At 38.7% G+C, this 18,845-nt stretch overlaps 1 protein-coding gene across 24 annotated transcripts in view; it reads right to left on the bottom strand.

The window, feature by feature from the left end:
- The window catches only part of ABI3BP (ABI family member 3 binding protein), a 136,504-nt gene that overhangs the window by 107,387 nt on the left and 10,272 nt on the right, over nt 1–18,845 (bottom strand). For all 24 annotated transcript variants that reach the window (XM_035314992.1, XM_035314985.1, XM_035314982.1 and 21 more), the window contains exon 2: nt 4,728–4,907. In XM_035314992.1, coding sequence (XP_035170883.1) covers nt 4,728–4,907 — 180 coding nt within the window. The remainder of the gene's footprint in view (nt 1–4,727; nt 4,908–18,845) is intronic.

The raw sequence follows: 18,845 nt of genomic DNA on the forward strand, positions 1-18,845 counted from the left end.
ATAGTGGATGATATTAGAATTCTTCCCTATTTGTATGCAAATTTCACGCACAACTTATTACAGTTGTTATAAAAAAGAATTGCCAGCACATTCTCCTCTTCACTGCACAGCCTGGTTCAAGTAAAGGAAAGGCCAAAGCATGGCAAAGCTCTCAGCTGGTTTTAGGAATTCATTTTATTCAGTATGTTAGCTAAGTGCTGTCTATTCTTATAAAATTTTCCTCCAAATTGGTCTCCACCCAATTTTTTGAGTTTCTGCAGCAGTGATAAATTCAAGGAGGCTGACTTTGCAATCTTCCTAACCAAGTTATATAAAACTAGCACAAATTTCTCAAGGAAATGTTCTTTCTTTTTGAGTTGTGCAGCCTGAAGAGATTTAGGTGAAAGTTTAAACCAGGCTCAGAACTTTTGGATGGTCTATTCACCTTATTTATTAGTCTACATGAATTTACATTTCAATATTTTTTGACACTGTCTGATTAGTTTTCCTTGACCAAAAATAATGTTGCTTACTATTGTATAAGCTCATAAAGTACATCCAGCAGCAAATAAAAGACATCTTGTATCCTGATACTTCTTTGTACCAAATGTTAATGCTGCCTCATCACTGCCATTTACCCTTCACTCTGGTTCAAATCCACCTGTCCAGCAATGCACGAAGTTGCTCAAGAATTCATTGCCAGCATGAGCTCATTACGTGTTCAGAAAATCCAACACAACTCGTTTCTCTTTTACATGCCCTCTGCAGGCAGTTCCTGATTCAAGAATGTTGTTACACAATTGCTGGCTCAGTTATTATTTTAGTTGCAAAAGAAAGGGAAAAAACAAAACAAAACAAAAAAAACTTTTAAGAGAAGAATTGATGCAGGGCAGTGCTGAATATCTTGGTGGATGAAGCGTAGGTGGATGTCACATTTTCTACAAAGCTACATATCTCTACTGGCTATAAATCCTAGGAAAGGTCATATTCTCATTCATTTCTTTTAAAATATAGGCACGTACACATGTGATTTAATAAATTACTCAAATCTGCTGACTTCAAGTTTAATGTTAACAGGGTCGTATGAGATGTATAAGCCAGCAGATGATCTGACTATATTTCATTTGTATTCAACAATGACAGGATAGGAAACATTGAAGTCACGGGCCTTATATATAAATATATTGTTGTGTATACTGTGCCACCTATTAAAAATCAAATTCATTTTTGCTTCATACCCTATACTCTAGTTCCAAAGCAGGGACAACTATCCCAAACAGAACATTGGTCTTGCTGCTCCATTAACAAAGGCAGACATTCTGAGCTAGCTCAAGGGAATGTCTGCAAGGCACTTCATTCTGCTTCATATTCTTATCCTGGTTGCTAGCAAGGACAAAGGACATTTTATGGAATTATGCATTTCAGGGAATCAGGAGTTGTATGAGAAGTTTGTATGTTTTCTTATATTAGCCTAACTGCTAAATTAATGAAATAGTTTTTTGTTGTTGTTGTTGTTGTTGTTGTTGTTTTTGTTTTTTTTTGAATAGAGTGCAGAGTTGCCTGCATGTCTGCACCATTTTCACGAGAATGGCAATTCATTTTCAACTGAATTGACTATTTTAATACTATCAGGTCAAGATCCACTTCTGTCTGACTTCTCTCTAGACAGAGCAATTCCATTCTCCTGGATCTAGTCACTCTCTCAGGAAATTGTATTCTAAAGCAATCATCCCTAAACCACTGGGAAAACCTTTTAGTAACTACCAAATGCCTTTAAATACCCACTTCTAATCTTTACATTTCAGCAACTAAGCCAATTTAAGTTGTGATCAGTTTTAAAGTCCCTAAATCAATTGGGAAAGGTCTTATCTTTCCATGAGCTACTAAAACTGACAGGAAAGAAGGAAGCCTTAATTTGTACTAGTCTTGGTTTAAACAGACCACAATGTTTCTTCACATTTGAGATTCATTCCTTCCATCCTGTTCAGTAAAAGCTGCAACCAACAAACGTTCAGCGCAGCCTGTAAATGACATCTGCTTTCTGTACAAGTGGGATAAGCTGAAGTGTGAGAGGACTGAGACGACATTTATCAGGGTGAATATGAATACTTTCCTATATGCCTAGTAGGTTTTATTGTGGGGAAAAATAGGTGGAACACATCAAAGACCATTTGCAAAGTGCACAGTGCAACCAGAACCACTAGAGTATCTAGAAAGTGGAATAGACAATATTTCTGGAGTGAAATTAAAAAGAAACAACAACAAAAAGCTTGCTTTGAATGAACATAGGTGACAAAATTGGCCTAGTATTCTATGAGATGTGCTAGAAGCACAAAAGTAACCTAAGACTCTTAACAATATGGTCAAGTGGTGCTTGTACCTTCGGAAAATATCTTGAGAGTATTTACATTACCCCTCTACAATACCTTATATTTTCCAACATCTACATAAATCAGGGTCTGAGCTGAGTTCATTGGGTACCAGAATAAAACCAATCCACTGTTGCTAAAACTAGGAACCATCCTGCAGTAGCTCCAGCTAGAGGCAGCACCTGGTCTCTAAAATTGTAGGGATTATTAGTAGTCACCACTGTCTTTTCTCCTCTGAGGCGTCACTCTAAAACAGAGCCAAAAGCACAACCAATGCTTCTTTAGCTTACGTACACACAGAAAGTGTAATTAGCAGAGAGCAGTGGTGTTTAATATTAATGCAATGGGAAATGTTGTGCTCTCTGCTTCGAAACTCCAATGAACAAATACACTAAGCAGATAATGTAACCCTAAATCTCTTAACTAAAAGGAATAGTTCCAATAAAGGTATTGTTCATTGCCTTAAATATATGTTTATTAGCTGAAGTACATACACATTGCTGTTAGCTTCTTTTAAGTCCTGAGCTTTCAATGATATTTTCTTCAAGTTGGAAATGCTAGTCTTTATCAATTGCATATTGCATTTGTAGTTATTGGACACCAGAATTTATAATCATTCATTGTCACTAGGAAACTCATTGACAACTTGTTTTAGCATGAGCGAGCTAAAATTTTGAAGTTACTCTCCTTTAAAATAATTAAAAGGAGAGTATTCCCCCAACACTTGTGCCTTTCACTGTCTAGATACACTACAGAGAATGTTTAATTTCATTACAGGAGATATGTATAATAGGGTTTCTCATCTTCATTGTTCATTGCTTCAATATTTTGATAGCTTAACTGTAAGCTTTAACAAATATGCATGCAGCTAGCCACTCTGATCGCAGAACTAAAGAAAGGTGTCTACAGTCCCAGCCATTACATATTAGCATGAGAGTTACAGAAAACCAAAATCACCTATGCTCCAGGTTTCCGCAGCTTTATGTTTTCACATGGTTTCAAAAAGCATTAGGTATTAAAGTTGCTATTAAATGGTGAGAAGTACACACGATTTACACGACACTACATTCAGGGCTTTTTCCTCTTTTCAAGGATCTCAGAGTACCTGAAAAATATGAATCCCCACTATTCCTGCAATATAGCTGCACAGGTATTACTTATGCACAATTCTACAGAGAATCCAGTATATCCTTGTTACTGAGCTGATTCAAAAGTTGCACACAGGATACTTCCGATTCATAAAGCTTAAGTGTTGGCTATGAACTCAAACACTGGATTGGTGATAGAAGAACGGAGAGATCCCAGAAGTACAAACTCACAGAAAGGAAGAAGTCAACCTTTGCCAGAGAGATCTTATGAAGGTCTCTAATGTCTTAATTATTCTGTGTCTATCACCTTATTTATTCTGTTTCATTATACAGTTTTCAGCCTGGAGCAGACACCCAGAACTGCCTTCACTTCTTCACTCACCAAATTAAAAACAAGGCAACTGTTACTTCTATGCTTATGCATCTTTTCTCCCCCCAAATTTTACACTAAGATCACTGATGTTACAATGATGAGGCTAATACAAGAACCAGGATTCATTTCAGGCTAGAAAAATGTACAGAAAAACAATAGGAAAATCCTCAGAAATTTAACAGATTTCTTAAGATATCATTTTCTGATAAATCAATGTTTTAATAATTTATAAGACAATTCTAGCTGATCCTGTTCTCTTGTCTTGCTATTTTGCCCATACTGACACAACCCAGAGTTAAAAGGACAGCCTAATTTACTCCTCCTTTCCTATCACAGGCAGCAGGATATAACATGCAGTTTAATCTCTTCCATACAAGTACTTGTGAAATCTTCTGCAACTTCTGACACAGAAGGTATAGGCTATTCTGTAACATGCAGAATTGGAATACGCCCCTATAAGAAAATGCATCATTTTTATATAAACATTTCCAGCAAAGAGAATTAAGCACACAGTTCTCAAAACTGTTTCATTGCTTCTTGTCCTGTGTTAAAAACCTGCACATCTCCCTTGTATACTACTTCACACTGCAACTTCAATTAAATTATCCTATGTTATCTGTAATGTGGTTAATACAGCACTATCTCTTAGGACAAAAAACTCCCACAAGTGAAAATCCTTAAAGCAAATATCAAGAGCAAACTGTTCCAAACAACAAGAGCTGTTTGTTCTCCTTGGCGGGTCTCCTAATTCCACCGTTATATGAAATTCTTCGCAAAAAAAACTTAAACACAAAGAAACCCTGAGCAGCACCCCAATAAAAACAAAAATTAAGAAACCCCAAGGTTCTTGATCTCATCGCTATGTTCCTACACCATGACAACAGCAGCACGCAAAGCAAATTGCATGCAAAGCCTTACCAAGTTCAGTTATGTAGGTGTTCCCTTCTGAAGGTAAAGGAATGTACTGATTAGAGAAGAAGCTGCTTCCATAACCCAGGACAAAACCTTCAAGTTTGGAGTTTTGACTTGGTCGAAGATACCTCATGCAAACGGTGTCATCTGTTGCGTTGATCTGAACTTTCAGGCTCTGTCTTTTCACTAGGGAAAGAGTAAAAATACGAGAAGATCAAAATGTATCATTGTATAATTATGTATTCAGTAACGGAATATGCCAATATAGCAACATAAGACAGTTCAATTTGTTAGTTGCAAGCAAGAGTGTAAACGTAGAGTCTCATGGCAACTGAATGTAATTCAGAAAGTCAACTGTCATGTAAAATTGCTTTCCAGTATGTCCATTTTTCCACTCATTGGTTTAGCATTATCATTCACTGTCACATCTACAATTGCAGTAGTAGAAGAGTACAAGAAGTAACAGAAAAAATGCAAGTATCTTTTCCTTTAAATGTATAGCAGTATTATAGGACCCACTGGTGACAAAGTTGCAAATCATGCGATTTTTCTTAGTTAAGAAGAAATTAAGAATGATGTTTTAACATAAAGTTAGCCATATTGCAAAATTAGAGGATGAATAGTAACTATGTCCAAATAAAAATGTTACAGCTATGATTTATTTATTTTCAGCTGTGTTCAGCAGGAAATGTAATTTTCTAGTTGGAATTACACCAGGACACCTAGACTAACAGAAAAACTCTATGCAAAATTACCAAGAAGTTTTTTTCAATGTTGATTTTTATGCTTTCCAGAGGAGCTGTATAACTACAAAACTTTAACTTGTAACAAGACAGAATGAATTCACAACAGAATAACCAACTTCATAGACTGCTCAGAAGTGTTTCTTCCTCTTTTTCTTGGGTGAGGTAAGATTGCCTTTTTCTTCCCTAGTATTTAAAACTTTATTATTCCCTTGTCACTTTTAGGTTTATCATATTTTGAGATAAGTTGATTGACAATGCTCAAGGAAAAACAAAACAAAACAACATACAACAAACTAAATCAAACAAAAAACTAATGATTCTTCTCCAGTAATACATTTAGGGTTATTATTTTTCCTCTTACTCTTGAAATTTGAATTTTTTATACCAGACAGGTTTTCAGGCATTGCCTGTAACCATGAAGGCTGAAAATACTTTCTCAGGAAAACAAATAAACAAACAAAAAAAAGAAAAACTAAAGAAAAATTAGAGACATGTCAGTAAATAAAAGGGTAGAGCCATAAACACATTTGTTTTCTTTCGCCCTCTTTCCCTTCTCTCCCTCTTCCCTTCCCTCCCTTCTCTCTCCTCACAGGTAATCGCAGACTGATGTTCAAAGTTTCTTTAGACAAGCATATATTGATTCTCTGCAATCACACCGCTTCCCTTTTTCTGGAGGAAATACGATGACCAGAGTTGCTGAGAGGCCACGGTCCCCATTCTCTGAAGATGATTTAGTAGTAGTGATGAGCACCTGCAGTTGTCTGCACACTGATTGAAAAAAACCTAAGCCAAACACTTCATGCCCCTTTCTTTTATAAAAAGGAGCACACAAGTAAAGCTGATGGAAAACATGTGCCTCCGATTAGACCCTTTCTTTATCTGAAGGCTGATCAAGTAAAAGCACTCAGCCAGGAAGCCATCCCAATTTTCCAGAGGCAACTCTGCCAGATTCTGGAAGACTGCAGGAGCTGAAGAAACCTCAGCTCCCTGCCGGTTCCAGCAGCATGACACTGGCCTGGGGGAAGGGCCACGGCTGCTTCCTCATCTGGGCAAGATCTTGAATTTCTTCTGTTCTCACTATGGGAGACTCCCAGGGTGTGCAACTTCCACTATCAGCAAGGCTGCACGCAGCAGAAATGAGGGAGAAATCCCAAAAGGCTTCCAAGCCCTCTAATATGTTTCATAATGGTGCTTGGTAAAAGTCTACTTCCAAGTCTAGGATTATTGTCTCCAACTGACAGCGAATTACATTTGTTAAACTTCAGTAGTCTGCTAAACACCGAATTACAATACCTAACTTTGGAGAACAAAGCATAAATGAAAGATGGCCTCCTTTAAATATTCATGTCTAAGAAGAAAGTAAGACTTATAGTATTTGATTCAAATGTAACAATTAGAGTTCTGTATTAAAACTTTTAATCAGACCCAAAAACAGACTAAAAAACCCTGAAGATTTTCATTTTAAATATACAATAATTTCACATGATGTTTTTTTCACAATAATTTATATATAAATACCTCACCGTTATATTTTACACTATTTTGAAGAGCAAATTCTAATTCAAGATTGAATTTAACTAGTTTTAATCTGATTAGATACCATGCCTTATTCGTAAGTTGTCAATTATAGTGATATGGGAACTTTATTTCAGCCTAAAAATTTTGAGTGAGGTTTCTAATGTACAAAGTCTAATAGGATCCCAGGACAGCAACAACTCTGAGGTAGGAACCTGAAGATCTTTTATTTTTAGCTAGCACATCAAAACAACCAAGAGAGCTTTTCAACTCAAAGAACATTAAAACATAAACAGGAATAATGAACGTTTAAAAACCGAGAAGGCAGAACAGAAAAGGCAAATAGGAGACTTAAAATTACTAGGAGATTTTATCCTAAAATCCTTGTCCTGTCCACCCTGTCTTGACAGGGCAAGTCCTTCTAGATCATTTTTAAGTACAGGATCCTTTTACTAATTTTCTGGATGGTAACAAACACCACAGAAGTCCTCACTGTTTTTTGGGAAACTTTCTTTGCCTCTTCTTGGAGACACAGCTATGGTTTCATCTCCATGCTTTCCTTAACATATGCCCCAGCGGTAAGCCATCTCTTGCCGCTTCTTTAAGTGGCTGATAACCATTTATTTCTCTCCACACAGCACATGTTCCTCTCACAGAGAGGGATCTCTGCAAGGACCCTTTTCTCCCCATTTCTCCCCTTGCTGCCTGACCCAAAGAGCAGCACAGGGCAAGGCAAACCAGTGGCCTTCTTCACTACTTAGCTGCACCTACTTAACGGAAAGTAACTGTGCTAGAGCAGCAACACGGGTACAGCGCTTGGTATGAATGCACTGCACTCCCTCCATGAGCTCCCCGCGTCGTGGCGCCACCAGAACTCAGGGATGAGCCACGACAGCTCCAGCGGTAACCTCCAGAGGCAGACCTGTTCCTGATGTGCACGGATAGAAGTGCTGCAACCAAGGCCAAAACCGGCTATAAATAGGAGATAATATAACAGTAATCTGTTGCTATCTGATGATCCCTCAGCTCACGTTACATGAGCTGATGGGCTGCTGTCATGCTCTCTCTGGTGAGGTGTGGTCAGCAGGATCATGACCAGCTCTTGGGTTGTCCTGACAGGAAAGACCACTCCACTGAATCCCATGCTCTCTTTTACCACTAGGGCCACTGAAGCACCAAAGGTTCATGACTGAACTCAGGACCAGCTTGCTACGAACTGTAGCAGTTGGGTGCCAAGGAGAGGAAGGCTACAGAGAAGGAGCCCAAACCCAAACAATGACAGGAACAGAGGGAAGCAAGCATGCACAGGAAGTGCTGTCTTGGCGGAGCCACCAATGCACTACCACACTTGGCATAGACTCCTGGTATGGAATGGCCTCTCTCCCCAGAGATGGTCAGCAAGCTACTTAGCCATCAGGTTGGTCCTCCAAGAAGCCAGGCAGCCCTTGGACCGACAGCTCAGCCCTCCAGAATGCTTCCAGAAGGCCAGAGGCAGACACATGTGGTCACCTGGGATCCACATGGAGACAAGAGGTCTGCACACAGCTCAAGGCTACTTGCTGCACTGATGCTGCTGGACTATTCAAGAGAGCCAGCACCACACAGCACAGATGTAAGGGACTTCACAGCCATCACCCTGGTGAGCGAGGACAGCTCTTGGAAGCACATTAGCAAAACAGATTTTATCTGTGTTGAGCCCACAGTACTTTAAACAAGTCACAGAGAAAGCAGGCATTCCCATTCTGAGTAGTATCATCTCCGTCTTGGCCACCACACAGATGAACGTTCATTAAGCATGATGGAATAGTCAAAGGAAGTCAAAGCAACTTACAAATGTATTTGATTTTGAGAAAATACCCTTGTCATACCATGGTTTTAGGACACCACCACCATCATCCTGTCTCCTTGGTGAAAGAGTAGAGTGATAAACTAGACTCCTTCAAATTCCAGTGCAAAGAAACTTTGAAAGCATCTTACAAAAACAAAAGAACACTTTCAGGCACAAAGCAAGGCACGGTTGAATTTTCCTAACTCATATTCACTCGTGTCAGGTTTTGGCATGCATTATTGAAACTCAGCAGAGTATTTGCATTTGTGGAGTGACTCTTTCACCTTCAGGCCATCACTAAATGGAAGATTCTGGGATCCATAGCTACCTCTGAAATACAATCTTTCCCTCCTAGCTTGCCAACAGAAATTCCACACTGGTCTGCAAGTATTTTCTTCAACAAAAGTCAATTGATGGCCAAAACCAGTATGACAAACAGCGCAGCACACATCTGAACTAAATGCATGTTAACTACATCAGACCACTAGCAGTTAGAGATCACTCCAGGGAAAGGATGCTTCACCTGCAAGGGGAACGACTGTTAAAGGCAGCCCGATGAAATCAGCTACACTGTAATGGAACCAACCCCTGGTAACTCTCTTTAAAGAAGAAAATGGCTTTAAATGGCCTGAAGAATCCAGCTGGGAGTACCAATAGTTTGACTAGTTGGAAGGAAAGAAAAGAGAAAAAAAAAAAAAAAAGGCAGTCACAAATAGGCAACAGGAGCCAAGAGCAAATAAACATTGAAACTTTAGAAAAAATTAACTATAAATGACCTAACTGAAATTTGCATATTTAAAATGCAAAACCAACTACTGAACATAATATATAACAAATGTCCAGCTGAATATTTTGTATAAGCTTTGGATTCACTGGTGATTATCTGAAGTATTTCCTTTTTCTCATCTCTTTAATTATTCATGGAGCAACAGGGGAGGAGGAGAAGGGAGAATTCAGAGGCACTGCTACCAACCACCTCCTAGACCTACCAGCTAGCTCTACCTGTTGGCTCATATTTCACTACAAGACAGAGAACACCAATTTTCAATTTCCACTTCCACAACAAAAGTTCAGTCAAAGCCATTTTGACTATTTGACTTCTTAGTTCTAACATCCTGCTAAGAGATCATATTTGGAAAGCAGTCTGAAAAGGCAGAACAGTAATTCTTAGAATTACTACAAATACACTTAAATAATTCCATTGCTATTTAGTAACTGTAAAGAAGTAATGAGATAAATACAGAACTGCTTCACTGGGCTAGTTGCATTAAAACAGTATTTGTTTAGTAACTCAGTGGTGGGGACAGTGGTATTTGCAACCTATAAAAGCAAATAAAACCATCTGAGAGCTTGCTTCCCAATAGAACAAACAAAACAATTTTGTTTCGGTTATACAGAAGGCTTTAGCCTTTGAAATTCTGCGTCCAGTGCCCTGCCACATCCTTGCAATACTGTTGGTAACAACAGGCAGGCAGTTAGCACAAAGCTGGCTCATTTGATTTTCATCTGTTTCAAGGAACGTGAGAGAAATGGGGTGATGAGGTGACTGGAATTTGAATTAACTGGCTCTTTTCTATTTCTGCCCAAAACCAAAATTATAGCTTGGCCCTGTCAAAGAAACCATCTTCAGCTGAAGAGCTTTCTATTTCTCTTGCCTGTTTAAGCAGATACATCAACAGCTGGATGATAATTCATTAATTAGTAACCGACATTTTCAGACCTAAGCCTGAAGTGCAGATACAGCAATGAACTTCAAGAATTATATACAAATGGAATAAATTAACCATTTTTTGTTGTTTTGAAATACATTTATCTTGGCAACTTATATTTTGAGCTATTTGTTCACCTGCTTGGCTAGCAAAAACAGTGCTGGGAGAAGATGCTCCACTCCTACTTGCTCTAGGATTCTCGTTGTGTGCTTCAAGTCTATGTGGCCACTTGCGAACATACACAATCGTGGTTTTCATTTTAATCCAACAAGCAAAAAGCCATGAACTCTGCCCTACAAAAGGGTGAATACAGCTGTACTTTATTACAGCTAATTTGGCTTCGTCATCAGAATTCCTTTTGCCTTACATTGAAACTGTTTAGTTTTCACCATTTCAAAGATTTTAGAGGGCATGAACGAGAGACCCAGGGCTGCCTCCCAGAGCACGAGACAAATGAAGCGTACTTTAAGAAAATACATTAGCACCATCTATTTGTGAGCACCGCCTTGCTTACAACTTTTAAATTGTTCAGAGCAGCACTTTCATTTTCCAAATCTGGTGCCGTAAGTACCACCAGCCAAGATTTCAATGATAATCTAACACTGCAACTTTGAGTTTCGCTATTTTATATTTTTGTTTTCACTTTGGCTCCCAAACATGGAGAAATCTTGGTTGTTTGGCTCAAACCCAAATATAGCTTCAAATGGGAAACATTTAAAAATAGTTCTGTTTCTATGCAGTAGAATAAACAAGAAACACTCCTAGGCCACAACCACAAACCAGGGAATAATTTCGGGTGGAAGGGATTTCTGCTCCCCATGCTCAATGCAAACCTCATCGGATTGAGCTGCTCAGGGTAACGTCCAGCTGAGGCTTGAATACCTCTAAAGGCATGGTTTCCATAATGTCTCTGGGCAACCTGTTCCATTATGTATCTTCCTTGGGGTTTAAAAAAACTATTCCCAACATCTAACTGGAATTTCCCATATTCTTGCTTGTGCCCATTGCCTCTTCTCATATGGCTGCACACTTCTGTGGAAAGTCTCTCTTGGTCTTCTTTCTATCTTCCAGTCAGGTAGCTGTGATCACCCATCTTAGATCATCTTTCTCCTCACAGGTTACATAAAATACCAGTACTCCTAGTGGCAGAACCCACATGAATAAATCCTCTGATTGACAAAAACAGGTGCCATACAGACCGCACCCTTAAAAGGGGTAAGAAAGCACATCTTATCAAAAGTGGGTAAGTTAAAAGCATTATACATGTTTCCCCAATGAAATGAGCTTTTCAAAAAGGTTATTATGCGAACACTACATATACAAGCCAAGCATTACTTCAGAAAAAGAGGCTGTCAAAATACAGCACATATATCTGCAAAAGTAGCCTACTTTCTAAGCTTCCACCCTATGCTCAGAGGATCTTTCTGCTCAGTTTACAAAACAGAACAGAAGCAATGCTGTCCTTAGCTACGGACCTACAGCTGTTACATGGAGATCTACTGGAACATTTGTAGGGATGAGTAATCAAAAAAGTTCCAGCAGTCCAATTCCCAGGTCCTAACACTCTCAGCCTCAGTTTCTCTCTCCCCCAGCCTGCTGGTTCATTTCAGTGTCATTCGGCTGGTTCCAGGCAGCAACTGAGGAGCAGAAACAATCATTTGGAAATGCCACTTTTTCACTTTCAGTGACACAGTTTAATACAGAAATTGTGTATTTCTTATTTTGACTATGACACTTGAAAGATCAGACAAAGAAAGCTTGTTATTGTAACCCTTCCTATCAATAGTTACTATTTTACTGATAACTAGAAACTAGTCATCAGTTCCACGTTGTTAAGTTGTGAAGGTGCAAACTCCCACTGAGAATGAGAAAGTAGATGTGATAGCATCTTGTCATAAGAGCACAACTTGTCCTATGACTTGCAATAATTTAAAAGGGAAAAAAAAAAAAAAAAAAGTTCACCAGAGGAGGATGCAGACAATAAGGATGAACTTCCCTTTAATTCGTGATGTCCAGTAAACAGGGGGAGCTGGGTGTCTCCAAAGGGGATAATAATGTGGAAGAGGAAGCCACTTTATGTCAGCCAACAGGAAACACAGAATTTTAATTAAGTTTCTCCGGGAAATGAGCTAGAACAGGCTGTAGCAAGATAACTTCAAAGTAAAAAGTGCTTATTCTAATGTAATACTCCATATTGCATTTTGTAGCTCCATTTGATGCCGAAAGAAATCTTTTCGGCCAGTACAACCACAATACAAACACTTGGTCCTTCTACTTGTTTTCAGAAATTGCATTTAACCGCCTGGAGTTGTCAGGTGGATGTTCTGTCATCAGTTGTCTTGAGATATGAGAATAATCTGTTGAAATGTTCACTTCATTGCTTGTCCAACTCCTAATAAAGATGCTTTCGGGAAGTTTTAAATACGTTTCTTCCTGTCTGTGCCTGTAAAAATACTTTTTATTTGAAAGATAGCAAATTTTTAGGCAGATCAATGTTCTCAACAGCCCGTGCACAGCAAATTACATTTACGTTACTTCGTATCAAAGGGCAATTTTGGCAATTTTATGTGTCATCGCAACTTGCCACAAAAGGAGTACAAGTACCTTAAATATCTAGTAGAAAACAAACAAAAAAAAATTAAATGACTTTTTTTCCCCTGGATAGGATGTTCCTCAAAAATTTAACACAGTAATTTAAAATTCCTCCCTAGATGTGTCCAGACTTAAATTATGACAGTGATTAAAAGCAACAGAATTGTCACGCAATGTGGACTGACATTCAGAGAGGGATGCTGAGACATGGAGTAATGCTTCCTATTCCAGAATACTTCTGGTCACCAAGGGCAGTAATTCAGTCAGTGCCGAAGACTTCCAAAGGACAAGATGCACTGTGAGGCCCAGGGTCAGCCTCATCCCTTTCAGTGCCATTGCTCACAGCAGTCTTTCAGCATTACTGAGCCTTCTTCCTTCAGATGGAATACCTATGTTGTTATCCTAACGCTAATCTGAATTATGCTGTTTTTAGCAGATACAAACAGAAGAGATGCCTCTCAGAGAAGCAGAAGGAATTTTGGCAAATATGTCCTCTTGAAGTGTACTCCTTCCAACCTGTCTTGTGAAAGCACTTTTATCACATCGCTATACGCTTCTTAAAAACTTTGCAAGTTCCTCTCCAGTGATGACTAGAGTTCAAAGTTGAGTTAATTCACTGTAGCTCGCTAATACTGTAAGATCAGAGAGGACAATGCAGACATCAAGTACGGTTGTCAGAAATTTCAAGGTCTATGCATCTAAATAGGAATTTCTACAAGTGCCATTTTTCTCATCTATTTTGGGGCCACTCAAGCATTTTGTTGAAGTTCCTTTTCACTATATTGTTTACAGGGCTCCTTACACATTTTAGTTTAAAATTATTTTTATTCAACTACATTCATTAACTATCATTATTTTTGAGGTACAAGGCTCAAAAGAGTCTGGATTTAAATCTGGGGTCCTGCTCCAGGGATGCAACCCCCATTTCTAGCTTTTACTCTGCAGCCCATTCATTTCCCATGATTTGTTAAAAACACATGTCAAACAAAATTGAAAACAAACAAGAAAACTGTTGCTTGAGAATAACCAAGTCTGCTGCTCTGGTGCAAACAGGAATAGGAGTTAAACTTGTGAAAAATTCCTTGGACAGAGGCCTGACAACCTGTCTCTGACTTGTCATGATACTGCCTAATTTTTCTTTTAATTCTTAGGCAATTCCATTCATTTAATTTCTCAGTCTGTAAACTTGCATCTAAAGGTAAACAAACATGCATGTGCTAAACATTTAGCTTCAATAAAATTCAACATTGGATGATTCAACGTTTCTAAAGGTTAAGTAGGGAACAAAACCTATCTATCATTTTTGGCGGACAATGCCCCCTGAAAGTCCTTCAAGCTGAAATATTTTCAACAGACATTACTGTTTGAAACAACTGCACACAAACCCCAAAACTTAAAAAGGCATTATTTGTCCATGAAAAACCAACGCCAAGAACTCCTTCTTTATGAAACAATCTCAAACCCTTATTTCAGTTTAGATCATGGAACACTTACTTGTGCTAAGAGAGAGCTTGATTTGGACGTGATAAAATTATCATCTCCAAAGCACTGTTCCCCTGGCTTTACTCTCAGAAGTCTCATGTTTGTTGTTTTTTTCCAGACTGGCCTGGCATGTGTGTTTCTGGGCTGATGCAACTCCACCTAGACAGAGCTGACGAGACAGTGCCTACATCTTGCCCAAAAGAGCTGGTCTCTCCAATTCTGGCTCCTTTCCTGTCCACGGAAATAGGTCCAAGGAACTCCACCCAGGCTGGGCCACGAAGAAAACTGCATCTTGACTAGAGAACCTGACAGAATCGGCATAAAGATATTCAACAAAGGAACGCAGAAGACTGATGGGAGGAAGAAAAGCTTCCCAAGTGTTCTAAGTCTAGCTCCTTTTTAAGCCTTCAAGAGCACCAGCTAATGCAAATACCAAAAGACAGATGCAGTCTTCAAACATGGCTGCATGTGAGGTAGTCACATTTAAGAGCCAGTCAGCTGAATAAAAACGTGGACTTGCTCTAACAGTAGCTCCTCCACAGGGATTGCTCAACAATAATACATTAAGAGTTTATGGAGTTAGGAACTCGGATGCTGTTGGTTTCATTCTGCCCACAAATTAAAAGCAGACTGAAGTCCACAGTAATTTATGCTGATAACCTTAGTGCAACACATTTCTTAAGAACCTGTTCATCAGCGGGCAGCGCTTGGCATTGTCACTGGCATTACTTATACAGCGGCAGGCAGTGTTTACCATCACCAATCCCTTAACGCTTGTCAATGCATTTTTGAAGAATCAAAATCCAAAGACTAGTGAAAACAGTATTTGGACTATAACTGCACTTGGTTCTGAGAGAAGAGTGAAGATAAATGATACTTTGCAACCTACACTGTTATCATGCATTACTGAATGTGCCGATAACCTGCTGCATGCATCGATGTGTACTCAGATTGCAGGTTCCTACATTGGAGCAGTCATTTTGAAGTCTGTTCCTTATGTGTGATCATCAGAATACACCATTTTGTTTTTTTCAGTATGTACCTTTTGGGTTGATTTGCTGTGTGTCTACTCATTTGGGGATCTCTTAAAACACTTCAGGAGCTCAGGAGTCAGATTTTAAGAAGGACTATGAAATGATGGTTAGAAACTATCCTTTCCTCTGTGTTAGAATAAAGCAACTTGGATTTAACAAGGAAAAAAAAGTCTTAAATGAATACTTGCATGTTTTCTGTATACCTAGAACAAAATAGGTAGTCCTATACTACAGTTTTCCTTCTATTGTCATACTTGGCACACTCCAAACAGTTTAAACAGCAAGTCTTTGGCTCACTTTTCTGTAACATTGGCTTAAACATATTTTCAAAGCTTTTTCTCATAGGTTCATTTTACCTCTTCTCATTCATCAGATAGTTATTTTTCTAAGGGCAAAACTGCTTAAAGATAGTAGTTTAGACAGCTAGCAGTGTTTGCAAAATACACAAAGAGGGAATTTGACATCAGCATGTATCGTCGACTCTCAAGCCATAAGCTCACCTGTGAGTATCAGAATCATCAACACATCTAGGTGTGTTTCAAGATTGTTGCCTTTTCTATCTGAAGACTTGATACACAGTCCTTTTGTGCACTAATCCTCACTTCTAAACCTATCTCTTATCGCTGATTAGCCAGTGCACATGAACCTTTTCTTTTGCACAGGGCACGCTAATCTGAATCAACACGACAAGATCCAGAGAAAAAAGCAAATTCAATGACTAGAAGTCTAGAGTATGTGACCCAGGGAAAAAAAAAATAAAGCCTGAATAAATAGGAGTTGTCTCACTTAGAGGAAAAGAATGTAGACAGAATGATGATGCATACATACAAGCATGTAAAGAAACAAACAAAAAGCTGGGGGAAAGCAGTGTGAAAAGTTTCTGGTCCATACCTGTAAAAAACAGAAGTAATTGGCATAAACCGTAGCAAAGAAGAAAATTGAGAAACAAACACCGTGAAGCTCTAGAACAATCTCAGGAATAAGCACAAGGAGGTCGAAGAGATTTCATGAAGGCCTTTTCAGCCATGTTTCTTTGTAGAAATTAGTAATTTTCCACTTAGAGGCTACGTTTTTTTCACCTGTACCCCTAAGTACATATAATAAACACTCAAGAAGTGCTGCCCTCTGCAGTGCTATGCTAGAGTTTCAATATCCTACTTCCTCTCTCTCACATGCAGATATTGAAAGTCCAATAAAACACAATATTTTGAATAAATAGACAAGTGTAAGAGAAGAACTGCCAGAAAGAGAAAAAGTATTACACTGCAATTGCTTGAGGAATGGCAAAAAAGAGCATCCAAGAAGAAATGAACTGTTCAGCCTAACCTCAATTGCCAGAAGGATATGGAACAAATGGTCACACCTCGGCACACAAAGAACAAGAGGAGATTCAAAACAGCCAGCTCAAATTTACCATGCCCAGACTGTCTGACCAATCCTGCTGCCTCCTGTAATGCTACTACTGGCTTTGTGTACCAGGGGAAAGTAGGGGATGCCGTTTGCTTTGACTCGGCAAAGCTTTTGACACAATCTCCACAAGCATCCTTCCAGCCAAAGTGGAGAAATGAAGACTAGATGGGCAGGGGATAAGGTAGATGGAAAACTCGGCTCAAAGAATAGCAGACAGCGGTTAAAAGTCAAAAATCTCCCCCTCAACAACCTTTCTGGTTCTCAAACAGGATCCACAGCAGTTCCTAAATTCATTCCAGTGGAGGAGAATGTTTTGTGACTTGTGTACACTTGGCAAAGAACTTGGGTTGGCAAATAAAAGATGAGTTGCACATAACCATCTGTTTCCAAATTGACTTCCCTGAAGGGAGCCAAATTAGTTTGAGACACCATTCAGAAACTGGTGCCCATCAAGCTACATTCCTCAATCAGCTTTAGAGAACAGCAGTGCAAATGGTCAGACACTGCTGCATGCCTGATGCATCTGTGAGTTCCAATATTTTGTTCCCCGCCCAGGTTTGGTATTTCAGTAAATGCACCTTTGCCCACTTCTTGAAAAACACAGTCCAGTCTCTAGTCTTTGTCACAGGTTCATAAGAGAATCAACAAAAATTGTCCAAAGTAAGATTTATTTGAACAGAAGAGAATACTTCAATAGAAAGTAATGTAATAACCTATTTCTGGTAGAAACATCTAGAAACATAAAAGTGCAATCTACCTAACATGTTGAAATCGCATATCTAGGGACCAGATCCATGGCAGGAGGAGACATTTAGCTATTCTTGAATGTATGCAATCTTATCAAAATATGCATCATACTTTACTACTGTCTAATGGGATTTCATTTCTAGTTATAAAACCCTCATTATGCTGTGTATAGCTGAAATAAGCCTTTCTAAAATAATATGTAGCAAATGATGAAAATCGAAAAGGTATCCTAAGTTCTCTGAAGTCATGATGGCTTTTTACTTCCAACACTGCAACCATCACATGATCGCACTAAGTATCTGAATTCTTTGCTCAAAATCTTCTCCAACATCCAAGATATACAGGACTTCAAATAGTACAAGTATTAACAGCTTTGGATATGCACTTGGCAATGACATTTGCACTACTCTGTGTTTTAACTTTGGAGCAAGTTCCCTACTTTTCGGAGGCAGGCAGCTGATAAAGCAATTAAATATACGAAGCACACATCAACATTTCCGGTGTTGTTGTATGTCACATGCTAAACTCAGAGAGACGACTCAAACTTTATCAGTTACCAAAACCAGTAACCAAATATGAAATCCTAGTACGCTGTAAGAGTTGTAATTTGGTCTTGTCCATGCTTTCCAGTCTACCAGCAAAGCTTTTACCTGTTTATTCCCTTTCAATTTAGAAAGTTATAGACACAAACAAACAAGCAATAAAATAAAATAAATTTGCTCAGTATTTCCAACAGAGCAGTCATAATGAAGTGGTTTCACGTCTGCTCTTGGGCTCCAAACTGAACATTCTCACACATGTCATAGACACTAGCTGGATACAGCTGAGTCCTATAAGGACCAATTCCAACTGCATACAGTTTTTTCCAGCTGGAAAATGTATCTCATCTTGCACCACTAGATGAGATGAATCTCAGGACCGATGACCTGGCTTCTTACTAAAAAAAAAAAAAAAAAAAAAAAAAAAAAAAAAAAACCGCGTAAAAAAAAAAAAAAAGGGCCCCCTTTTTTATAAATAATGACTTGCTGGGGTGGTTTGTGGTACCACAGGAACTTTAACAA

Source organism: Oxyura jamaicensis, chromosome 1 (assembly GCF_011077185.1).
Source record: "Oxyura jamaicensis isolate SHBP4307 breed ruddy duck chromosome 1, BPBGC_Ojam_1.0, whole genome shotgun sequence".
In the NCBI taxonomy this organism is placed as follows: Eukaryota; Metazoa; Chordata; class Aves; order Anseriformes; family Anatidae; genus Oxyura; species Oxyura jamaicensis.